Source organism: Pelodiscus sinensis, chromosome 2 (genome assembly GCF_052426305.1).
Source record: "Pelodiscus sinensis isolate ZL-2025 chromosome 2, ASM5242630v1, whole genome shotgun sequence".
Taxonomy (NCBI): Eukaryota; Metazoa; Chordata; order Testudines; family Trionychidae; genus Pelodiscus; species Pelodiscus sinensis.
Window position 1 is genome coordinate 185300944 of NC_143053.1, and position 26627 is coordinate 185327570.

General features: G+C 40.7%; 1 protein-coding gene across 4 annotated transcripts in view; it reads right to left on the reverse strand.

Annotated features, from left to right (window-relative positions):
- ANO10 (anoctamin 10) overlaps positions 1 to 26627 on the reverse strand; it is a 206028-nt gene that overhangs the window by 137494 nt on the left and 41907 nt on the right. For 2 of the 4 annotated variants that reach the window (XM_075921961.2, XM_075921960.2), the window contains exons 10-12: positions 26236 to 26334; positions 21882 to 22073; positions 19469 to 19597 (exon numbers count right to left, since the gene is read on the reverse strand). In XM_075921961.2, the coding sequence (XP_075778076.1) occupies positions 19469 to 19597; positions 21882 to 22073; positions 26236 to 26334 (420 nt within the window). The remainder of the gene's footprint in view (positions 1 to 19468; positions 19598 to 21881; positions 22074 to 26235; positions 26335 to 26627) is intronic. The other 2 variants (XM_006125564.5, XM_075921962.2) reach the window with 1 other exon arrangement.

A 26627-nucleotide genomic window follows, 5' to 3' on the forward strand; every position in this document is an offset into this window, starting at 1 on the left:
CCTTTGACCTTAATTTGGACAACATAAACCAGTGAAATTACTGTAATCTTTCTATTATACCCAAATGCAAAGCCTGTTTACATAGAATTGAGGAAATGCTCTGAGCTCCTTTACATATGTGTGTAGGGAACAATCATGATTCAACCAACAACCTTGCATGTTGAGATCTCCCAGATGGACTCCCCAGCCTATGTCCAAGGCATTGACGATGAGGGTTGTCACATAAAAGTAATGTGTCAGTCCTGCAGCTTAGCAAGCCTGGGACCCTGCATGCCCAAACAGCAGCTGGGCTTTATCAGCTCTAACCCATGCCTTGAACTGGGAAACTACTAAGCGGTAAACAAGTTTGACCTCTGTCTCAGCTCATAAGAGTGACAAGAATGGTATTAAGCCAGGTACATGCACACCCAGTAAACAACTGTAGTAGAACTAGTATAGGAAGTCCCGTGCCCATTAAATCTCAACAGGGACCTAGACCTTGAAGAGTGCCCTGGATCCCCCTAGCTGGAGCCATGTCCACAGCGGCCGCGTGCAAGGTGACCGGAACAGGACTCCCTGAAGACTGAAGGAGCGAAAACATTTCCAAGTGCCTATTATTCTTTTATGCATTGCTTTGTCTATGCTTATTGGCATATTACTTTGCAGTAGCTGTGTAACCATCTAGCAGTCTTAAGCCTGTAATAGTAGTGACGTAGTGAAATTAATAAAAGCAACTATCCCTAATCGACTCTGTCTTGAAGTGAATCCACAACCCTGTTGGGCCCTGTGAGTTGACATGGGTCAACAAAAGAAACAGTATCAGGAAAGGAACTACCTCCAACACCAATGGTATATCTAGACTACGTTCGTCTATCGAAAGATGATATGCAAATTCAGAGCTAATTTGCATATCATCTTCCAATTGCATTATTGGAACAGGTTTTTTTCAAAAGTAAAAACAATTTAGATGGGTTTTTTCGAAAGAACCCTGTATACCTCATTTTTTAAGGAAGACAGGTTCTTTCAAAAAAGGAGGGTTCTTTCAAAAAAAAAAAAAAACCCTGTCTAAACTGCTTTCACTTTAGAAAAAAACCTCTTCCAATAACGCAATTGGAAGAAGATATGCAAATTAGCTCCAAATTTGCATATCTTCTTTCTACAGATGAACATAGTCGAGATGTCCCCCAATTCAGGATTCTGCTATCATGTGAGTTACAAGAGTATGTGGTCCAGAAGCCTGATACGTAGACCAACACCAGCCACACCTGCAAGGGCCTAAGGCAGAACCATGCACGCCAGACCATATAAGTGCAGGCAGCCATGTGGCCCCACAATCGTTGGCACATGTGAACGATGGTGAGCGGGTGGGCTTGCAGGCACAAGATCAGGTCCGTGATGGCTTGGAATTAAGCCTTAAGGAAAGCTTCCTAACTGCAAGGTAGTTAAACACTAGAATAAATTGCCTAGTGAGATTGTGGAATCATCATCAGAGATTTTAAGGGCACATAAAACATACAACTCTCAGGGATGGTCTTGGTCAGCATTTCTCCAACAGTTGGTGAGAAACTCCATGGGATCACCATGCCTTGCGTTAGACTTGCTGGCTCCTGCGGCCAAAACCCAAGTCACACCATCCAGAGTTGAAGATGAAGCCCACAGACTTCAACCCTTGGTGGCAAGGCTCGGGTTACAGGCCTCTCTCCTGGGGTTGAAGCCCTTCAACTTCAGCTTTGGCCCTACCACTGCATGGGGAGCAGGGCTCAGGCTTTAGTCACCCCTCCTAGGGTTTTATAGTAATTTTCATTGTCAGAGAAGGGTCATGATGCAATGATGTTTGAGTACCCCGATCTAGATAACACTTAGCCATGCCATGACTGCAGGGGATTGGACTAGATGACCTCTCAAGGTTCCTTCCAGTCCTACAATTCTGTGATTGCCTAGCCACAAGAGAATCATCTTTGTTTAAGAGCGATCTCCTGAAAGTCTAATGGTCTCTAACACCATCCTCTTTCTTTCTGGCTGAGTAGGAACAATGGCTGGAAGAAATAGGACATAGCCATGATACACTAACCTACAACAATAACCTGCTGTGCCTTTCACTTTTAAATGTATTAGCAGTCAGTATAAGTTCAAGCAGTCCTTGGGTTGGTCTAATTACAGCTGGAAACTGGCTCTACATAGTGTGCACAAGATTATTCACATGCATAGGTGATTTCTATGATACAAGCTGTGTTATTGGCTCCTTAGACATATTTAAGGATCTGACCCCCAAGACTTGTCCATATACTCTTTGTACCAATTTAACTGAATTGACTTTTCCTACTGCTCTACTTAAATTGACACACAAACTGCATGTAGACAAGGCCTTGTCCATAATGTTTGTATTAGTAGCTTTTCTTATTTGTCACAGTATTTTTCACAGCAACATGGCAGAGAAAATGTGATCAAGCTCTTTTTACTATTTGAAATATTTACCAATGATTTATTCTCCTTCCAATGTATTATTCTTCACGATGCACAAATGCATTAATCCATATTATGTTACACCTCTCTCTTAAGCCTCTGTTCCATGTGGAAACATAGGATCCTCACCACTACCATTCATCTACACTAATAAACTCATCTTTTAAAAAATGAAGCCTTTTTAAAGTTAGAACAACATAATGAATTGCCTGAATTCAGTAGGTGTTTTGTCTGTCTTGCTATCCCTGTAAAAATGGCAACATAATTCCTTCCCCTTCTACCCCCCCACAAGGCTTTAAACAAAGTACAGGTCAGAACAATAGTGATAAGATCCTGAAAAATCAATTTAATGAAGATGCACCTTAAGTTATAATAATTCTAATAAGTGCAATGACAATATTCCATATCTAATACAAGGTTTTGGTATTGGTTTATTTTCAGTTACACACACACACACACACACACACACACACACACACACACACACACACACACACACACACACACACTCTTTAATATTTTGTGATAACTTCTCTGATTGATATTAACCTTCAAACATATTACAGTATACGAAGCTCAGAGATTTCTAACTATGCCTGCTTTGTATTATCCACTATATAGATTCAGTTGATTATATGCTTCAAAAGGCCTACCAACTGTATGCAAACCGAAAGCAGCTGCATATCCTGTGTTTCTTGCACACTGCTACAGTTAATGAAAAATGCCTTTGAGAATTCACATCACTCCACTAATTTCCTCTGATCAGAGAAGTGACTTTCAGGATTGACACTTTCTTTAAGTAAAGAATGAAAACAGAATGAAATATATCCTATTTCTTTTGACATTTACTTTACAGTATCACTTGTGACACTATCAGTCTTTATTTTATAAATCCCTTTTCACGGAGCTTATAAAATCATTTCTAGAAAATTCATTCTGAACTGTACTCTCTAAATCCAAACCCCAGTTTAACAAAATTAAATTTGAAAAAAAAAAGAGAGAGAGAAAGCAGTTTAGCAGTTTTAAAGCTCCAGAAGGCAGTCTGTCTTATTTGTAATTGTTTCATTGGTTTCTTGGCACCTAAATAAATCAAAAGGGATTATTTTTTAAACTGAAGTTTCACAGGTCATTAATTTATAACATGGCGCAGTTAGTGCTTTGGAATTTATAGGGAAAATCAAAGTAAAGCAATTAAGTTCATTTGTTTCACTTTGATAAGAAGCTATAATACATATGCAGAGATGTTGGGTATGGGTGGGAGAAGTATGGAACCAGGGAAAGAGAAGGGAAGTTTTGGTTGGGAAGAAATTGTTAGGGAGCCTCCACCTATGCAGGGCCTAGCTAACCCCTAGCCTCTCTCACTCAGTCAGGCACATCTAACACCCATCCTCATGTGTCCCTTTTCCCCTACCCTCCCTCTGTCCCCATGTATTCCTGCAAACCCATTCAGCACTCTATCTCCATGTGTGCATCCCTCTCCCTGCTCCTCATGTGGCCCTGCACCCGCACTCCCATTCAGATCCCTGACATTTTTCCCCTTACTGGCCCTTCTGAAACTGTCTGTCCCTCCTCCCCCAGCTCTATATGCCCCTAATGTCACCAAACTGAGCAAGACTTCACTCAGAGACCCCTATGCCTTTGACAGATATTCCAGAGCTCAATAGCACCACACTAGACACAGGAATTATATAGAGACCCATCTAGTTGGTGTGCCTTGTCCTCTTCCCCTATGCACTTTACTTGTGGGTTTTCATTCTTGAGCATTCTGAGTGGCATGGAGACTGCAACATGCAAGAAAGCCCTTCTCCTTTGTGCTTTAAAAAGTTAGGTCACCTTTCTTGGTAGAATCACGGTGTCTCCAACAATAACCTCAGGTGTCTTGTGTTGAATGCCCACAATTGCAAGCTTTGGATGAAAAACAGCATCACTCTACTATTTTTGGCCCAGCTGCCATTTCATCATCACCACCTGCAAAAGGTGTGGTCTCATGTCCACCATCTCATCCTGATGACAAAGTCCTTCCAGGACGTCAGCCCTACCAGTCAAAGTAGGGAAGGAGAAATCACACAAATCATTAGGTATCCTTAGGTATCCTGCACTCTTAATTGCCAGAGTGACTGGCTATGCCAGTTAAGAACTATTGGAGACAGTGCAGGTTCTGTGGCAGACACTAGAATCCATTCCATTGACTCATAAGAAAGCAAACAGACGGTGCTAAGTATTCTGTTCAGGGTCTGAGTATTTTTATACTCATCCTACATACACATTTCAATCCGTGGTCACTACTGTCCAAAAGTAGACAAGACAAAAGACAACAGTAGTAAGGCGAAAGATCCTAAGCACCTGGATCTCTTTGGAAGGAACTGTCACTCATCTGTCAGCCACTAGCTCAGAACTCCAAACTACCATGCTTTTTTTTTTTTCTAAGTACAACTAACTCAGATTGCATGAGGTTTCAGACTTTGTCAACAAGTTACCATAGGGAATCAGAGAGATATTGAGATCTTTAATCTCTAAGAGACAACTAGTAGCATTGACCTCTCTGCAGTCTTCAATTGACAGCTCTGACACTGCAGCAAGCAAGGTCAACTGCAGTAGCAGCAAATATGAGGCAAGTTTCCTGCCTGCAGTCTTCAGGGATTACCAGGGAAGTACTGACTGTAACAGAAGATTTCCCTTTCACTGTTTGTGGTCTGTTTAACAGCAAGACTGATGACACACTGACCTTATTAAAAGACTGTCAGGCCACACTCGACAGTCCAGAAGGCAACATACAAAAGTTCTATTTGAGACAAATCACCAGCTTCTAACTATCTGCAATATAGAAAGTTATCAGAACCACTTCAAGAAAGCTGCTTTGACAGTTCAATTGAGAGCTGCCTTGAAAGAGCAAGGATCTAGCCTTTCGTCTGTTTGTTTAGGGACAGTTTTATTTTCAGGAATGGAGACTTTGAGCAATATCACCTTGGATTTCTGGGATCTGGAAATCATTCAAGGCAAGATATTCTTTACAGTCCCAGGATCTCTCTACTTCCAGTTACCTTCCCTATAGCTGTTTTCAGGGAGCTCTTTCATGACAGACTGTTACAGCAGTAGATGAAGTCCCTTTTTGCTCTCAGAGCAATAAAAGCAGTTCTTCAGAACAGAGGGGAACATTTTTATTCCAGTTACTCTTTAATTCCCAAGAATAAAGAAGGATGACACCAGACTCCAGATTTGAGAATACTCAAAACATTTGTTCATCAATTCAAGCTCTAAACAGTAACCCTTGGCTCAATAATCTCCCTTTATACGCAGGACTGGTTTATAGCCCTCGACCAGCAGGATGCACATTTCCATAATTCAATCCATCCAGCTCACAGGAAATAACTTAAGATTTCTAGTGAGCACATCACATTTCCAGTACAGAGCCCTGTTGTTTGTGTTATTAACAGACCAAATTGTCCTCTCAAAACATCTTTCTGTAGTGGCACTGCATTTAACAAGACAAGTCTGCTGTTACCGCGATCAATAGGAGGAATATTTCCTCAACAGGTCACTAACAGCATTCATTTGCATCTTTTAACCCTTCACAATAAAAAGGCTCAGAATAAATACATTTAGTGCTAAACCAGAAGACAGAATTTCTAAGGACACTTCCAGATTCCATGACAGCATTCCTAACACACATCCATTTCAGTGGCATGGGAGATAGCATAAAGCAGTTACGAAACCATTCTGAGTCTACCGTAACAGCATGTCTAGGTTGTGGGTCACATGGCCTTGTGCATATTCAATCAACCGATCAGACTTCATTTTCATTATATGCAAAGGTAACTGACGTCCTCCAACCTCCCAAATAAATACCCCATTAATTTGACAGTACCTCTAGAAGTTCTCATTGTTAGGCCCTAAAAAAATAGGCCTAGTGCAGTTATGCTAAAGCAAATGTAACAAAGGTTTCTGGGTAGTCCCTGGGTAGAACTGGAGATAGGTTCAAGCAGGGACGCACCCTACACGCTTGCTCAAGTTGGCAAAATGAGATAAGCAAGAAGCTGCATTTTTGTACCTGCTGTGATGAGGAACAGTTTGTTTTGAGAACTGATAAGAAGACTCCCTGTTTCTGCTCTCCCCGTTTGTTCTAAACTCCCTGTTTATGTTCTCCTTTGGCCATAACAAACTGTCTCCTTATTGCCCAGTACCTGTCTTTTGGGCTGATAAGAAATTGCTGATGCATTATGAATTGCTTAAGGCCATAATGTATAGTTGGCCAGGTATGCATGGGTATTAGAGGTTTCTAACTGATAAAGGGGGGTTGGCTGCTTGGGCAAATAGTCTATGACGCGACGGAACTGTCTATATAAGCCTACATGTAAATGAAATCGGGGCTGGTTCACTTTGGAGACGGGCCGCTCTCTATTGTAAGTGCGCACCATTCAATAAAGAGCTTGTGATTGGATCTTGCTGGTGTTGCCTGTCTCTTTGCGGTCAGACAACGAACAGAGGCCGTCCGGGTTCGAGTCCCTGACATCATCAATACACTGGAGGAAAAATCCCACCATCTCTGCCATGCCCAAGCATGGTGGCTAAAAAACAGGCAGTAGTATACCATTTTCTCCCAACCAAAAACAGGACTACTTGTATCACAGTGATTTCCAGGCTTCAGTGTATGGGCATGGCTCAATCATATTTGTATTGCAGCAAGTAATTATTCCTCAACATCCATGATACCAAATGGAGAAGCCTTAATTGAAAAGGAAAGCACAGAGGAGAGAATTATTAAGAGTAGATGTCACATATTTAAACTGATGTTCCATGACTTGTGATACTTTTGTTAATGTCCACAGGGCTGTTTAGAAGCTGATGACTGAAAAAAAAATCTTTATACTGGACTCTCAAAGTAGGGATGTTAAATTGCAGGTAATTGACTAATCAAATAGTTGATGCATTTTGCATTGACTACTTGACTAGTCGATAAGGGGTCTACACCTTTGAAGTGTAGAAACAGTCCTAGGGCTGTTGCTATACTTAAAAGGAAAATGTGCCACGTGGAGCCTGGGATCAGCTGGAGACTCCCAGCTGACCCCAGGCTCTGAGCAGCACTGCTGCTTTAAAATAAGGGCAGAGCCCTGACTCAGGGCTCCCACAGCATTTCAAAGTGGCAGCGCCGCACAGAGCCTGAGGTCAGCAGGGAGTCCCCAGCTGATCCCGGGATCCGTGTGGCACTGCTGCTTTGAAACGCCGCGATGGAAGCCCAGAGTGAGGCTCCTCGTGGCATTTCAAAGTGGCAGCACCACATAGAGCCCAGGATCAGCTAGGAAGTTCCCAGCTGATTCCAGGCTCCATGAAGAGCTGCCACTTTGAAATGACAGGAGGAGCCTGACACCAAGCTCCTGCAGAGGCATTTCAAAGCAGCAGTGCCACATGGAGCCCAGGGTCTTGCCCCAGGCTCCACGCAGTACTGCCACTTTGAAGTACCCTCTCCTCCCCTCTCTCCCCCATTGTTGCCTCTTTCTGATAGAGGCAGCAAAAGGGGGGTAGCTACTAGTTGACAAGCTTATCAGATAGTCGACTAGTCCTTCACATCCCTATCACAAAGCAGAACTTCAGCTTGCCTAGTCTAATGAAAGATATTACAAACTATAAATAGATCTTCTTTGATCCCTGCATTCTTTAAATCTGAATCCGCTTTTCATCTGGGCAACCCTGTGCCCTCAGTCATTACCATTCAAATTCAAATAAACAAAAGACCAAAATAAATTGGTATGAATATCTCTAAAGAAACACTAGATGGCAGTGAACAGATTTAAGATACACCTTTGAATATATTTATCACCAAAGAAATGCAATATAATCCCAGTGAACAATCAGCAGTATTATTTTGATTGTCATTATTGCCCTTGGTGATATGGCCCCCAAAATTTGCTTCAAAGGACAACATTTTGTTTATCAAATTAAATTAACAGATGCCAATTTTGATTCACCTATATAAACCTTCCCCAGATTTGAAGATGCCAAACTTCTTACTGAGGTGAAAATTTTAAAAAAATGGAACAGAACAATCTGCCTTCTTTTTATATGAAAAAGATTGTTAAATCATCTAACTTCTATACATTCATATTAAATCAAGATTTAATAGATGTTCTGAGTACAGTACATAAACACTATATACATTGTACATTCACACCCATGAATTCTTGGTTCTGGCATCATGTTAACTGAATCACTATAGCCCTGCATGGATACAAAATTTGTATCCACATCCATATCCACAAAAATGAGCCGGAGATATACACACTGATATCTGCAGATGTGGAAACCCGTGGATATAAAGCGGATATCCACAAATTTGCAAGGTTCTAGATAGAAAATTAGTATCTGCATCCATATCCACAAACATGAGCCACGGATATCTGCATCCATGGTACCATGGATATAAGGCGGATATGTGTGAATTTGCAGGGTTCTATGAATCACCCAATGCTATAAAATAGTAATTTTAAAATAGTCCTCATTATTATAATTAAAGCTTTATAATGCAGTTGTACCTAGAAGACTCACTCAAGCAAAAATAAAAATAAACGAGTGACAGTCGCACTTTCAATTTTACAATCTTACATAAAATCCACAGTTAGTTAAGCTATTTTCCTTTTACCAATGTTTAATTTTCTTAAATTTTAATGTTACCCAAAGGCTGCTTAGTCTCTGTTCTTTCCCTCATACTCTGCCTGTTACTATTTGTCTCCATAATAAAAAAATGTGGGAGGAGGGGAGAGAAATTCTTCCCTACTCCCAGCTAGTGATGCCTGGTAACTTTTGACTTGAATGATGGTGATCAGGGCCACAGCAACGAGAGCTTTGCCATTGACTTCAATGAGCACAGGATCTAGATGTATGTGCTAACTCAAAAATGAAAAACACCACAAAGCAGTAAGCCTTAAACACTAAATCTAACATTTTAAAGTAAAAAAAAAAATCTATTTTTGCCTTTTCAAGTAGACAGTCCATATATATATAAGAACATGTAAGGGGTTTATTTCTACTGTACTGACCTTTGAAATAAAGGGGGAAATATTTTTCTCAGAAATAATGTATCTCAAAAATAATGTTTTATTAAGATCCCTCAAAAAGAATTACACAATTCTCATGGTTTGCCAATGGTATTCAACAAAATTTCACTTTGAAAAAAATATTAGCATCAGTAAGATATATTTCCTATTTCCCATAATTGTCCATTGGGGGGAGGAATCCTCCCCCCCCCCCCCAAAAAAAAACAACAACTCTGCACTGCAATGGTCATACTTTCCAGAATAGGGTATGAAAATTTAAATATTTTGTTTTGTTCCATGCAAAAGCATCTGAAAACAGGACTTTGGGGATTGATTTCTTATGAAAATGACATTTGCAGTTGAATTAGAAGGAACTCATGAATAGAAACAATATGTTAATTGAAATCACCACTGACTTTGATTAACCTTGCTTCTGAATGAGTAATGTTGTAGAATTATTTTACATATGTATGTCACTAAACCATATAATTGCACCACTGCCATAAATGACATTTTTTATTTATCTGGCTAAATTTTATAACTTTCATTATATTTGTAAGCACAGATGTTTCTTGGTTCAGATACCTGCTAAGAGTCAATCCTACAACTTCCTAAAACTTGTTTATTCACTATTAGACTTACCCAGCATTGCTTCAGTCCTTAATTAATTTTTGGAAAATAAAATAAAAATGTACATGCTTTTTTTTGACTCATTGCTCTGGGGCTGGGCTGGGGATAAAGAGTTCAGTATGCAGGCTGCCCCAGGGAGACATAACTACCTCAGCCTTCTCTCATGGCAGCAGCTTGGGCCCAGGCTGGAAGTGTATCTCTATGGCTGCTGCACCTACAGCAGGCACAGCTGGGGAAGGGGTGCACATTCCCAGCTGGGGCAGGTCCAGGTTAGTCTGCCCTCTGCGCTCCCTAGCCAGACTGAGGAATGCAGCAAACTGCACTTTCCCCATGCTCCCTGATGAAGGGGAACAGCCAGCAATGTACTAGTATGAATCAGGGGGCTCTGGGAGGAGGAGCGCTTCAGCCCCGACTGCCCTCCCTAAAGAGCACCTGGGGGTGAGAGGCTCAAGAGTGAGGCACTCCCACAAAGGGGAAGGTGCCCCCAGCCAACCCCTTTCACCTGCCTGGTGGTTCTGTCTCTTTGTTATATGGTTTTATGAAAAGCAATCACATTCCAGGCATATTCCATTTTCTTGGCACAACCAAACCCTTAACTTCAAGGAAGGTATAATAAGAGGAAGCGGTATACAGAATTTGGCAGCCTACCTCTTACTCATAAACAGACACATTCATCCACCCTCCCTCCCTCCCCCTCTCTCCCTCCCCACACACACTCTCTCTCACACACACACACTCTCTATCAAATATATTGTAGAAGTATAAACAATGGAAACACATAACTGCTCATTTTACATCATTTTCCATATGTAATGTCATTATTTAAAGTCCACATTAATTAAGATTAATACAAATAAGAATGAGGTACAAACTGAACCAGCAAACTGTAGAGATATATAATTTTTTCCTACTTTTAAGTGAGAAAATTGACAAATTAGTAATTTTCAGTTATTTAAACCCGGCCCAAAACATTTAATATTATTTAAACAAATAAACAAGAAACACACAACCTGCATATCAAAAGGTGGCCCTGATCCTTTAGAGGAAACAGACATCTGTACTAGTCAGCTGACCTCCAGGCAGCCTATAAGAGAAGGCACCTAAGCAGTCAGAAGAGTGGAAGAAAGAGCAGACATGTAGCGCTCTCTGCCTAATCCTTAAAGAGCCAGGCAAAAATCTAAGAGGCCTGGGCAGAAGGAAGCGGAAGGAAGTTCACTAGGAATGGCTGCCAGAGCACCCTGGAAGGGAATGCTCAGTTACAATCATTCACAGTTATGATGGAGCAGGCAGAGCAATAATACAGAAAGATCCTGTACTGATATTTAGAGGAAGAAGCAAGGAAAATTCCATAAAGGTGCATCTAGCCTGGCATGATTTTGTGCAAAAGCGCCTGCTTTTGCGCAAAATCTTGCCGCCTGTCTACACTAGCCGCGAGTATTTGCGCAAGAACACTGACTTTCTAATGTACAAAATCAGTAGTTCTTACGCAAATACGCTGATGCTCTCGCTCAGGGATAAGCCCTCTTGCGCAAGTATTCTTGTGCAAGAGGGCCAGTGTAGACAGCAACGTTAATTTCTTGCGCAAGAAAGCCCGATGGTTAAAATGGCCATTGGAGCTTTCTTGCGCAAGACAGCGTCTACACTGGCATGGATGCTTTTGTGCAAAAGCAAATCTTTTGTGCAAAGGCATGTGCCAGAATAGACGCTCTCTTGCGCAAATACTTTTAATGGAAAACTTTTCCGTTAAAAGTATTTGCGCAAAATCATGCTAGTCTAGATGCAGCCTAATTGTGTGTGACAAGTGTGCGTTCTTCTATTTGAAAAAAATGACTGACAACTTGTTAGCACACATTTACAGCTGAAAATTTTTGCTCCTGCTTTATATATAGGACTTTATTCACCCTTGGATTACTCCAGTTTTGTGCTGGTATAATATTATTAACATCAACAGAATTATACATGTAAAACTGAAGTAGCAGTGAAAAGGCCTATGATTCTGAGTTTTTTTCTGTTATCTTTCCTCTGTACATTTAACAGTCACAGGAACAAACCATCCCAATGTGTGGTAAGAAAAGCAAATATGGTAGGCGACCAGCTTGGCTTAACTGTGAAATCCTTGGAGAGTTTAAACACAAAAAGGAAACTTACAAGAAGTGGAAACTTGGACAGATGACTAGGGAGCAGTATAAATATACTGCCTGAGCATGCAGGGGTGTAATCAGGAAAGCCAAAGCACTATTGGAATAGCAGCTAGCAAGCAATGTGAAAGATAACAAGAAAGGTTTCTACAGGCATTTTACCAATAAGAAAGTGGCCAGGGTAGGTGTGGGACCCTTATTGAATGAGGGAGATAACCTAGTGACAGATTACGTCAGTCACAGTGACAACCTCAGTCCCAGGAAAAATCATGGAGGGGATACTCAAGGAATCCATTTTGAAGCACTTGGAAGACAGGAAAGTGATCAGAAATAGTAAACAGATTCACAAAGGACAAGTCATACCTGACCAACCTGACTGCCTTCTATGATGAGATAAATGGCTCTGTAGATATGGGAAAGGTGGTAGACATGATATACCGTGGCTTTAGCAAAGCTTTTGATATGGTCTCCCACGGTATTCTTGCCAGCCAAGTTAAAGTAGTATGCATTGGATAAATGAACTGTAAGGTGGATAGAAAGCTGGCTAGATCATCAGGTTCAACAGGTAGTCATCAATGGCTCAATGTCTGGTTGGACTCGGTATCACATGGAGTGCTCCAAGGGTCAGTTTTGTTCAATATATTTATGAATGACCTGGATGAGGGGATGGATTATACTCTCAGCAAGTTTGCAGATGACACTAAACTAGGGAAAGAGGTAGATACGCTGGAGGGCAGGGATAGGGTCAGATTGATTAAGGATATTAAATATCAGGTATTTCACTAATCAAATATTGCATCAGTATTTGGAGATGGGGAACTAATTTTTTTTAGTGGTACATGCCTCCTAGATGATTTCAGTATCAATGACAACTTTTGGAATACCAATATGGGTAATGACACCCAAGAAATCAACAACCTACACTGTTGCAAAAAAAAGCAAACATTATTCTAGGATGCATTATCAGGAGTGTTGTGAGAAAGACATGACAAGTAATTCTCTGGTCTACTCTGCACTGATTAGGCCTCAGTTGGAGTATTGTGTCCAGTTCTGGGCACTACAACTCAAGAAAGATGTAGAGAAATTGGAGAGGGTACAGAGAAGAGAAAGAAAAAAAAAAGATCTAGAAGACATGATGTATGAGGGAAAGCAGAAAGAATTTGTTTAGTTTGGAAAAGAGAAGACCGAGAGGGGACATGATTACAGTTTTCAAGTACCTAAAAGGGTGTTACAAGGAGGAGGGAGAAACATTGTTTTTCCTTGATCTCTGATGATGCAACAAGAAGCAATGGGCTTAAATTGCATCAAGGAAGGTTTAGGTTGAACTTTAGGAAAAACTTCCTAACTTTCAGGATCATTAAACACTGGAACAAATTGCCTAGGGAGGTTGTGGAATCTCCATCACTGGAGATATTTAAGAGCAGGTTAGATAGGTATCTATCAGAGATGATCTACAGCTGCTTGGTCCTTCCGTGAGGGCAGGGGATTGGACTTGATGACCTCTCAAGGTCCCTTCCAGTTCTAGTATTTTATGATTCTATGATCTTCTTGAAGAAGAGCATTTGGAGTCACTGCTAGAGAAGTACCTACATCAGTTTCAGTACCAAGTTATGTTGGCAGGAAGTGGTTAAGCCCTAAGGATGCTTTGTGCACCTTGGCCCAAGGAACCTGACTGCAGGGGCTTCAGCCAGTCACCCAGGAAGGTGCCTCTGCAAGGGAGGGTGACCAGGGTGAAGCTGCCCTGCGCTTGCTAGGGGTAGGACAGTTGAAAAGGATGCCACGCCCATCTCTGAAGCTGTTGTAGAGCCTGCATGTTGTAGAGTTCATGGTGTGAATAAACTGGAAATCACTTCCCATCCACCTCTGCCACTTCAGAGCTTATCTGAGGATTGGAAAGGCTTCCCGGTACCAACTCTATGTGGGGCTTTGGTTCACACAAGTCTCAGCACTTCCTTGCCACTGCCCCCAAGCCAAAGGATTTGGGCTTTCTCAGAGTGCTTGCCTGAGGCATGGGGGGAAAAAGGACCTTGCTTGTCAGGCTGCTGTTGAGCTGAGTGCTCTGACCAGGAGCTGGTTCTCTGCACAGTGCTGAGAGCAAGATGCTCCTCGCGGGTAGAGGTTTTGAGGAGCAGTGGAGTTGGGGGGGGGGGTCAAAGGTGAAAAGTAGAGAGGGGACAGTGAGAAGGGGAATACATAAAGGTCTTATGGATGGGCACCAGAGGCAACATGTAACTGGCTGCTCTCTGGCACCTACCCATACTATACTCACCAGCCACCATAGCTCACAGCATGTGGCCAAAGCGATCCAGAAATGGGATGGGAGGTAGGGCCCAGAAGGATGAAGGCCTGCACGAAGCGAGAGCTGCACTGACTGACTACTGGGTTAACGGCCATCCCTGCACACTACATCTTTGTCTTGCCACAGCCTTGCACATCCATCCCCATCATCAATCACTGGACCCTCCCCCGACTCACTGCTGATGTGCAGGGATTTGGCCAGCTGCACCCCCCACCAGTACTAGGGGGCAGTGAATAGAAAATACAAGACAGTTTGTAAGAAAAAGTCAGGACCCCTGCAGGAGGTCTTAAATATAGGACTGCCCCTATAAAAAGGGGACATTTGGTCATCCTATTCATATTAAGACAAATGGTTAATCATAGAATCATAGAATAATAGGACTGGAAGGGACCTCGAGAGGTCATCGAGTCCAGCCCCCCGCCCTCAAGGCAGGACCAAGCTCCGTCTACACCATCCCTGACAGATGTCTATCTAACCTGTTCTTAAATATCTCCAGAGAGGGAGATTCCACCACCTCCCTTGGCAATTTATTCCAATGTTTGACCACCCTGACAGTTAGGAATTTTTTCCTAATGTCCAATCTAAACCTCCCCTGCTGCACTTTAAGCCCATTACTCCTTGTCCTGTCCTCAGAAACCAAGAGGAACAAATTTTCTCCTCCCTCCTTGTGACACCCTTTTAGATATTTGAAAACCGCTATCATGTCCCCCCTTAATCTTCTTTTTTCCAAACTAAACAAGCCCAGTTCATGAAGCCTGGCTTCATAGGTCATGTTCTCTAAACCTTTAATCATTCTTGTCGCTCTTCTCTGTACCCTTTCCAATTTCTCCACATCTTTCTTGAAATGTGGCGCCCAGAACTGGACACAGTATTCCAGCTGAGGCCTAACTAGTGCAGAGTAGAGCGGCAGAATGACTTCACGAGTTTTGCTTACAACACACCTGTTGATACAACCTAGAATCATATTTGCTTTTTTTGCAACAGCATCACACTGTTGACTTATATTCAACTTGTGGTCCACTATGACCCCTAGATCCCTTTCCGCCATGCTCCTTCCTAGACAGTCGCTTCCCATCTTGTATGTATGGAACTGATTGTTCCTTCCTAAGTGGAGCACTTTGCATTTCTCTTTATTAAACCTCATCCTGTTTACCTCTGACCATTTCTCTAACTTGCTAAGGTCATTCTGAATTATGTCCCTATCCTCCAAAGAAGTTGCAACCCCACCCAGTTTGGTGGTATCTGCAAACTTAATAAGCGTACTCTCTATCCCAATATCTACATCATTGATGAAGATATTGAACAGTACGGGTCCCAAAACAGACCCTTGCGGAACTCCACTTGTTATCCCTTTCCAGCAGGATTTAGCACCATTAACAACAACTCTCTGACTACGGTTATCCAGCCAATTATGCACCCACCTTATAGTGGCCCTATCTAAGTTATATTTGCCTAGTTTATCAATAAGAATATCATGCGAGACAGTATCAAATGCCTTACTAAAGTCTAGGTATATGACATCCACTGCTTCTCCCTTATCCACAAGGCTCGTTATCCTATCAAAGAAAGCTATCAGATTAGTTTGGCATGACTTGTTCTTCACAAACCCATGCTGGCTATTCCCTATCACTTTATTACCTTCCAAGTGTTTGCATATGATTTCCTTAATTACCTGCTCCATTATCTTCCCTGGGACCAACGTTAAACTGACCGGTCTGTAGTTTCCTGGGTTGTTCTTATTCCCCTTTTTATAGATGGGCACAATATTTGCCCTTTTCCAGTCTTCTGAAATCTCCCCTGTCTGCCATGATTTTTCAAAAATCATAGCTAAAGGCTCAGATAGCTCCTCTATCAGCTCCTTGAGTATCCTGGGATGCATTTCATCAGGACCTGGTGACTTGCTGACATCTAACTTTCCTAAGTGATTTTTAACTTGTTCTTTGTGTATCCTATCTTCTAAACTTACCCTCTCTCTGCTTGTATTCACTACGTTAGGCACACCTCCAGACTTCTCGGTGAAGACCGAAACAAAGAAGTCATTGAGCATCTCTGCCATTTCCAAGTTTCCTGTTACTGCTTCTCCCTCCTCACTAAGCAGTGGGCCTACCCTGTCCTTGGTCTTCCTCTTTCTTTTAATGTATTTATAAAAGGTCTTCTTGTTTCCCTTTATGCCTGTAGCTAGTTTGATCTCTAGTTAAGTGTCTCTATTCTTTCCCAAGCCACATTCCTGCACTTGGAAAATCAGACTTCATTAGATATCACATTAATATGGCTAAACCATCTACAAGTCTCTGGGGCTGTTGTGATCCTGAAAGAAGATCAATGATATGTCCATCTTTCAGACAAAAGCTGTCTAAATGGATTCATAACATGTGTCTGCTAGAGCCTGGAAGATGTTCACCTGTCCATAGAGATTAGGGCACATTTATTTAGATCTCAGGCATGCTTCACCACATGGCTTCATAGTACCTTCATTAATGAATTATTCAGAGATGCTACTTGGAGTTGTAGACACACCTTTATGCAACCATAATTCCCATACTTGGCTCCGTCTTTGGAGGATTACTACAAACAGTTTTCAACTCTCAAATGTCTTAGACTAGAAAGATATTACCTCACCCACTTTGTCCATATAGAAGAACTACCGTTATTATAAGTAAAAACTGTTTTAAAGATGTGTTAAGGAGTGACTGATTCTGTGCTGCTTAAAGGTATTTACTTTTACTCCTTTGTTTGAAAAGTGCACTTGCAGCATTCATTCAGCATCTATCCAAAAGTGAAAGAAAAGACTTCGAATAATTCTGCTGCTGGCTGCTAGTTCAAATCATGTTGCCATGGAAGCAGATGTTGGATTGATAAAAATGGATCTGCTGATTTAAAATCACTGTTTCAACTCTTTGGAAACATTGGTTATTTTAATTCCTTTACTCTGATTTTGCTGATACTACATTTGTTCCCATAGAAACAGCAGAAAGCAGCACAGATAGTGGTTTTAAATGTAAAACACTCTTTTCACAAATGTATAAGGGCGGGGCACAAAATGCATGGAAGGGTGTATGCAACTCTGCCTTTAGTATTGAATACTGACAAATGTTACTATATAAACGAATGTCTTCAATTTGAAGGATATTTGTTATTCTACTCAAATAAAATCACCTTTTGGAAAAAAGAAAAGAAAAAAAATCTGGATGCTTGGCTCTAGCTGAAATGTACAATGTATTTAAGTTAATTTAATTTAATTTTAATCAAATACAGATAGAACTATTGGGCCAGATTCTCATTTACAACATATACACATACTTTGTTTAGTGACAGTTAAGGCTGAATCAGGACACCTCAAAATCTAAAAAGCACAGAAATAACAAATTAAGGGAGAAGTCTCTTGCATACCTTGCCTCTTTCATATTGCCTAACACACTCATAATAACACTCCAAATGCCATTAGGCTTTCACTTCCATCTCCAATAGAGGAATACATACCAAACAGCAATATATGCTATATATTTATCAATCATTAAGCGTATAACCTTAAAACAACCACCTCAGATCCTCTTTTAAACCAACGGATAGGCACATCTGACACATTTGGAACATTTTTCTGCCTTAATGTTGCCTTAAAGATTTCTGCTACAGAGTGAATTTGATGGGTGCTATTCCTTGACTATTTTTAGAAGTTGAGTTCGTGGTTTTCGTCAATAAGGATGAGATCTGACAGCGAAGGTGAGATCTGATCTCATGTTCTCTCATTCCCAGCCCAAAAAAAACTTTCCTCTGAGCTCAGAAGTATTTGATAAAAAAAAAAAAATCAGTGAGTCAATCAATCACACTTTCTATTTCTTTTCCTTGCAGTCAATGAGCAGACATGCTACCACATCACTGCTAATTACGACAGATTCAGTTTGGTGCATTTCTTGTCAGTAATTATTGTGGTGCCTATAAGTCAACCTAATACACTTGAACCTCTTTAATCCAGCAACTTTGGGAAACAGGCTATGACGAATTATGGAATTTTCTAGACTATGGTTATTCGCCATAATGAAAGGTAAACAAAGTCTATTACTAAAGCTTTTATATATACAAACCATTATAGAGTACTGTACATGTATAACATATAAGATACATCCTTAATGCACTGTATTTAAACTGTTATTGGGGTTGGGGTCTGGAAGGGAGGAAGGAAGTGTGAAGGGGATGGCGGATAGGCATGAGGAGGATGGGAATAGGATACTTACCTGGTGGCCAGCTCCTGGCAACACACATGTCTTATCTCTCCTATGGCTGGTCCCAGGCACTGTCCATGCTTCTGTGGACATGATTTGCAGCCAATCAAGAGCAGTGATGGAAAGGCCTCCAGACATGCACTCTGCTGTGCTGCCATTCTCAGAGCTGGGTGAGAAGGGTACAGCAGCATGCAGAGCTGCTTCCTCCTCCTCACGCAAGACAGAGTCTGTGGGGTGAATTCAGTCTGTGATGATTTGGAGTTTCCCTGCCACCACAGCAAGGAGCTGGTGCTGGCGCTTCAGCCACACAGGAGTCTGAACCATAGATATTACCAGATCACAGACACCCAGATTAAAGAGGTTCAAAGTAAATAGGTCAACTTAGGTTTGTAGTGTAGACATACCCTAAGTTTATTCTTGCGTTAGTACTATGAAATCCTGCTTGAAATAATGCAACATATTCATAATACTTTTGACTATGTGGCAGAACACAGGGATAACATTCATAGTAGATAAAAGCACAGAGAATACAAAATATAATCTAAGAGCAAAATAAATACATAAATAAATAAATCCATTTTCATGCTAGAATTTCCATTTCCTGGTACATAAGAGAAAAGGATGTGATAAATGAGATATTAGAAATTCCAAGTGATGTAAATGGCATTTGTTATTTAAAAAAAAATGCAGATATTTAAATTTCATACTTACCTCCACTAATACCACAATCAAAATAAGATCCGTCTTTGACTCGGAAAAAAGTGCATTTACTTGCGGAGACAATCCAATCAGTGCACAGTTAGTAACTACTGATATAACGCTCATAGTTTCAAAAGCCAACTGAAATAAAACAAAAATGGAGTATAATTAGCTCCAACATGTCTACTTCCCCCCTGTCCTCTTGTGATTAGGTTTTTCCCACATCCACCAGATTCTGACAGACCAAAAATGTTTACCCTCCTTTTTCCTTTAAGTTTGACTTATACCAGAAGAAAAGTTGAACAGATTCTGCCAGGAACCTGTCAACATCTCTTAAATGGATAAGCAGAGTCCACAACAACATTTACACCATCATAAAACTTACCACTGGCACTCTCCAAACTGCATTTCTACAGCTACGGTTGACTCTTCTTCTTTTTTTTTTTTTAAGGGGGGGGGAAGGGAATTCAGGCAGTGTTAATCGCAATGTGATGAGGCCCTAAAAGTTCTTTTGGGACCATTATATCTCATAAGTTGGATTTGAAGGATATAAAATCATCTCCCACAAATCTGGGTTAACACAAAGAAAAAAAAAGTTCTTCTGAGTAGCATCCCACTGTATTACTTTCATCGGACCCAAAACCTGAATATTCAAATGGTAATACACACTCTTACAGAAAAGCATAAATTGTGTACAGTATGTTTCTACGAAAAAGTCACCTCCAATGTAATTAGTGTTAAAGAAAAAAAGTTTTAATCAGAGTTATTTTAGCATGTAAATTGGACTTTTAAAAAAAAATTCTGGTGTTCTATGCTGAGGTTCTGACTGCATCTTCAGTTTCAAGTATTAGAATATTAAGTATATGAAGACATGGGGGTGATTCAAAATAAGAGTTTTAAACAAGTGGTTCTGGCAGCCAAAACATGTTGAAATAAAATGATAGCGTGTACATACACAGAATTATATGCTTTCATATGTACACCTAGTATTTACATATGCACACCAGCAAGGTGACTGTCTGATTATGTGTGCTTGTTCACAGGTATCTGATTCACATGCACATAAATGGATATGTATGTTATTTTTGTATGTGGTAGGGACATTCTACACTCTCAAAAAAGATGAATCCTGCACTGAGGAGTTCAGTCTTAAAAGCATGCATAAAATTTGACCTATACATGAGAAATCTCCCTGTGACTAAAGGGGACTGGCAAAATGTACTGGAATCAGCAGAAACAATATTTACTATGACAACAAATAACTGATTCAGCTTGAGCAATATAATAATTCAAATGCTCTTTACACAGAATACCCTTTATCTAATATAACACCATATTCCTGCATCACACACAGTTGATTATGAAAAGCCCTAAATTTACTTTATTATAGTTAAAAAATTAAACACATTTCCACCATTAGCTGAAAAGAATGACATAAAAAGAGTGTAATAAAAAAGAAATAGTTATTAAATTCAGCAAGACTTCTCTAAGAGATCACTTATGCTGAGGAATGGAACACTGAATATCTAAGTGCTGACGAGACAATAATGTTTTAAAACTTTTGCTGATTGTGGCTCCTTCTATGGCTATGTCTAGACTGCAAGCCTCTTTCGAAAGATACTTTCGAAAGAGAGTGTCTAGACTGCACGTTGAACTTTCGAAAAAGCGGCTTGCTTTTTCGAAAGAAAGCATCCAGTGAGTCTGGATGCTCTCTTTCGAAGAAGCCCTATTTACATTGAAGAACGCCTTCTTTCGAAAGAGGAACTTTCGAAAGAAGGCGTTCTTCCTCGTGAAATGAGGTTTACCGCCATCGAAAGAAAAGCCGCGTTCTTTCGATTTAATTTCGAAAGAACGCGGCTTGAGTCTGGACGCAGGGGAAGTTTTTTCGGAAAAAGGCTACTTTTCCCGAAAAAACCCCTGAGTCTGGACACAGCCTATGTGGGTAGCCCTAAAGGCATATTGCAAATGTATGTACTATGCAGTTGCAGTTCAGCTTCATCTGTTGTGTTCTCTGGCATTGTAGTGCTTCTAATTATAAACTCCATCACAGGGAAGATGTTAAATAAAACTGGGTCAAACCCAGACCTCCCACTTGACACCACCTACTACCTATTTCAAATTAATTAACAATTATTACTTGCATGGAAGTCTGCAGGAAAGAAGAAGCTGCTACTTCAACTGCAATATGAATGCAATACATGTGATTCTCCCCCCCCCCCCCCCCCAAAAAGAAGGAAGGTGGGGTTAAGGAATGCAACTCAGAATGACAGATGGTTGAAAACTCTATTTTACTATGGATAACATCCTAAGGCACTGAAAAGAAGTGATGTATCTAGTAAAATTACTGTTAGAATGATGGAGCAACAAGCAGCCTAAGCTTATAGAAACATACAGGTGCAAACAAATAAAGTGAAAATCAGATTACCTGCCAGACTCCAATATTTGCTGTGAGTTCTGAAAATGGACGTTTGAAGACTCTGCACATTTTTAAAGCATCAGAATACATCTCTGTGATGTTGTTTAGCACTGCAAAGACAGCTGCTAAAGGATACACACATGAGAAAAGACTCACATAGCCAAACAACAAGAACAATTCCAAATAATCATCAAAGGTGCCCTGAAAAACAGACACAAAATAATCACATTTTATCCATATCTAAATGTAATATAAAAAGCAAGATTAACAATATGGTACCACATGCTTTCCTCTCTCCACAAAAAATAATTGTTTAGGAAGGAGCAGCAGGGGAACCCAAAGCACTTACCCTCTGAATTACTTAACTTTGGTCTAATCTGGAGTTCGTTATTCTAATCCTGTTCATGATGGAGGCAAGAGTGTTCTTTTGGTCAAAAGGACTTGCTACAATATTACTGATAAATACTTTTATTATTGGCATAAATCATAAAAACTCCAGAAACTTCAAGCAAGTTTCGATAATCAATCCTCCCAGTACCTCAGTGAAGTAGTAAACAGCTACATGCAAACCACAGTATAGGTAAGATGTTGTCATTACTTTAAACTAGTATGGCACCCTTAAAAGAACTGAGCAACAAGAAAGAAATTGCAGTGTTGATATAATAGTGTTGATCCCACATATTAGAGACACAAGGTGTGTGACATAATATCTTTTACTGGACTAACTTCTTTTAGTACAAAGAGAAAAGAAGAGTTCTGTGCAAATTGAAAAGCTTGTCTCTTTCCTCACCAGAAATTGTAGCGGTCCAATAAGAAATATTATCTTGCCTACATTGACCCGCTAAAAAAAAGGTTATAATTTCAGACTGCACATGTGAACAATAAACAAAAGCAACTGTATGCTGATGTACATGTAAAGTTTTTCTGGTATTTCTGAGCAACACCATATTAAAATCAAAAGGCAAAGTTAGTAGTCTGTAGCCTGCTTGAGAGGACAAACACTGAAATCACAGCATGACAAGTCAGAAGCAGTTCTGGCAACTGAACAGAACACCAAATACAGTACATGTAAAAGGTGTGTTCTGGGAACATCTTCAAAATGCCCATCATCTAACCTTTAAACCACAAATTGGGATAGCTAATCAACCCTGTTCTTGTGACAGATTTCATAGGCAATTTTATAAATTGTTTCTACAAAAAATGTAATTCCTATTTAAGAAAAAATAATCTAACGCAGGACAAAATATTATATATCTTTTTTTTAAACGTGTCTATTGCACAACAGAACAGTTATGTTTGCTTCCTGACCATTAAAAGCCAGTAAATGGATTCCTTTTTAATTATTTCTTATGCAGTGTTCCCTCAGAGAGAGACATATTTAGCATATTACATTTTAAGAGGGAAACAAAGATGAGAGAGTATTTTAAAGTATTAAATGAGGATAATGAAAAAAAGGAAGAAAGCCATGGTTGGCTCCTGTATCAGTAACATAACACTTTTCAGGCTGTCTTCTGAAAGTACAACTTTCAATCTATCTACTATATAATGTATTTTCACCAGCAAAACACAAAGAGGCAGTAGAAGCCTACAAAGTCAGAGATGAGCATATGGATATGGAAGGAGGAGCCATTTAAGCTGCATTCCCCACTCAAACTCACTGTTAAGCAGTATAGCATAACTGTTCCTGATAAGCTATTTAATGTACAGATTAGACCTCAGGAGAGCTAAACTTTAAAACCCCTGAGATATATGCTCAGAAATATTTCACATTAACAAGTATGAAGTAAAATTTAGTGTTTAAGGATACTTGCCAAGTGTCACTCAACTAGAGTGACAGTAACACATTTGGCCCTGTTGTCATGCTCACTCAAACAGTGCTACAGGCAGTGAACAAAGTCTTCCTTTCAGCTCCTCCTCTTAATTACTGTAAGCTATTCCTGGAGCTGCTCCCCCAACCCATCCACACTGGTGCTAAATCTAAACTACAGCTTACATTGGTGCAACTTGTGTCAGTCAGTGGCGTAAATAAGCCACCAGTCTGAATGATACAAGTTAAATGGACGTAAGTACCAGTATAGACAGCACTATGATGGCAAGGAGAGTATCTCCTGCCAATACAGCTTCTGCCACTCACTGTTAGCCATGTAGACATGCCCTTTAAGACTATCAGTGCAGCACGGGAAGGACAGGGGTTTGAGAGAATAGTTGACCACCACTACCATTTCCTAGTCCTGAGTAGAGATGTTAAATATCAGTTAGTTGAATAGTCGAGTAACCTTATGAATTCTTATTGGTTAGATGACTATTCTATAGCCCCTGGAGGTGGGGTCAGCAGCTAGTGCACTCCGGCCTCTCTCCTTAGAAGACCCCTGCCACTCCGCACTGCTACCACTGTATCAGAGACAGCCGCGCAGGGTGCCAGCTGGTAGCCAGTCAGTGAGGGGAGCCAATTTAAAAACTAGCTCTCCTTGTGGACCCACTGCCTGTTACCCTGTGCTGCTGCCTCTGATAAAGAGGCAGCGGTGCAGGGTGGCAGCAGACCCTCTCTAGAGGCTGGTCTGAGCTCCTGGACCCAGCGCGAGCCAGAACTGTGCTGGCTACCTGCCTGCCCAGCTCCTAATATGCTTTAAATGCAGAGCTGCAGAGGGGGTAGGTTCCAGACCCATTGCAAGTCAGGACTGAGCCGAGCTGCTGACCAGCCTGCTAAAAATATTTACTAGCAAGTGGGGGGGGGGGGGAAGAATGCGTATAGTCTATAACATTAACCTATAAGCTTTTGCTTATCAGTTAACCGGTTAATTGACTACACTTTTACATCCCTAGTCCTGAGCACTATGTTTAAGCATAAGATGATAGATTTTCAGAAGTCTTTATACTGTATAGTAGTAGTTCAAATAGAAATCATCTCAGGGCTCTCTCCTCTCCCAACATCTGAATCTTATTTCTACGCCTTTTTTGTGAAAATTAAAAATAATCATCTCTACAAGAAAGCAAAATAAGATAAGTATTAAAGAGACATGGTGAAATTTAGTGCAATGGGTATAGCAGTTTGAGAAGGACAATCTTCCCCTTCACTCCAATTTTATATCTTCTAACTTACATAAAGACCTACACTATTAGTATTTGTCTCCTCTTTCCCCAACAGCACTTAACAGTTTTACTCTCTCCATTTTGCAGTTTGAATCTGTCTTGTTTGTTTGCTATTTCTCCAATTTTGGACCACCTGCATGATGAAATTTATGTCTCCAAAAATCCAACAAAGGTATGAAACAGTCCATGATGATGGAAATGAGCCGCTATATAACAAAGAGAACTTTGGTAAATTTACCTTTGATACTCAAGGCAAGCCAAAGTGAAGCAACTTGTATAGGAAATGTTCATTCCCTATGATGAACCTAAGGAACCATATGTGAGAGGTGTCTGTATTAAAACAGGCATTCTTCTTATTGTCAGCCATTCACCTCTAGACAATGAGAGGATGATAGATACCAAAAGTAACCATTCTGAATTTTAGCTTGCAAATAAAGATATTGAGTTGTCTTAGGTCTAAAATGGATCTCCAGTTCCCTTTCTTCTTTGGTATGGGGAAATAATTTGAGTAGAACCCCTTCCACCTATGTTATAGAAGTTCTACAGCTTCTTGAATAAGGAAGGAGACTGCTTCTTGAGAGAACATCCTGCTGTGACAGGGATCCTCGAAGAGAAAAAGAGGACTCTTAGAGGGGGAAGGGAAAGGAATCTAATGGCATAGTTTGATTATATTATATCAAATACCCATTTGTCTGCTGTAATGGCCTGCCAAGTATGGAAATAGTGGGCCATCACAACAGACAAATGGGTACCTGATGTAAGAGCAGACTTGGATAGTTTGAATGGCATCTGTTGACCTATGGTTGTCATTGGAGGAGCCATTTGTTTACTATGCTGTATCTTTTGCCTTTTTGGCAGAAGCCCCTAACAGGCCCACTGAAAGAAGAAGGAATTGGAGCACTGCCTGGAGATCTGTGGGATGTGATTGTCTAACTTCCAGCCTTGGCTGTAAATTTCTAATGACCACAGGACTGCCTTTGACTTTTTTTGTGAGTGCAAAGACGTTCTGTCTTGCTGCTGAAGAGATTATTCCCTTCAAAGGAGGCCCATACTCAACTGCTTTGTCTGAGCATGAGTTGATACAGCCTCAGTCCAAGTTTCAGAATATGCACCAGTGTCTGAGACTTGTGCCGAAGACCAGAATGCCCCCAAAAGGCTGCATACTCCCTAACTGCATCCTTCAATGCCAGTGCCGGGATGTTCATAAAAGGAGGTGGTAGTAAGGGCCAAGTATCAGGTACTGGGGTCTAATTGCGACAAGGGAGCCACCTACATAAGAAGAATCTTCAGCTGCTGCTCTTTCTTTAATTGTCCTTGGTCGGAATTCCTGGCAAATCTTGCAGCAGTCTTTCTTGTGATCTTCACCCAGGCACTGCAAGCAGGAGGAGAGAGGATCACTCTTTGGGCATGTCCTTGACACATGATTGACAGATTTTGAAACCTGTCCCCGGGAAACAGTAGGGAAAAACAGGGGGGGACCCCCCGTTACAGAAACTTACAGAACCATTAACAATAAAAATGATCTACTATGGCTAACTATGTACAAGAGTTGTCAGAATCTACTTGCAAAAGCAAGAACCAAGCAAGGGGAAGTTCCAGTTTCTTACCATACCTGGTAGTAAAAAGGAACTGAGGAGGTGGCAGGTCAGCAGGATTCTATATTTT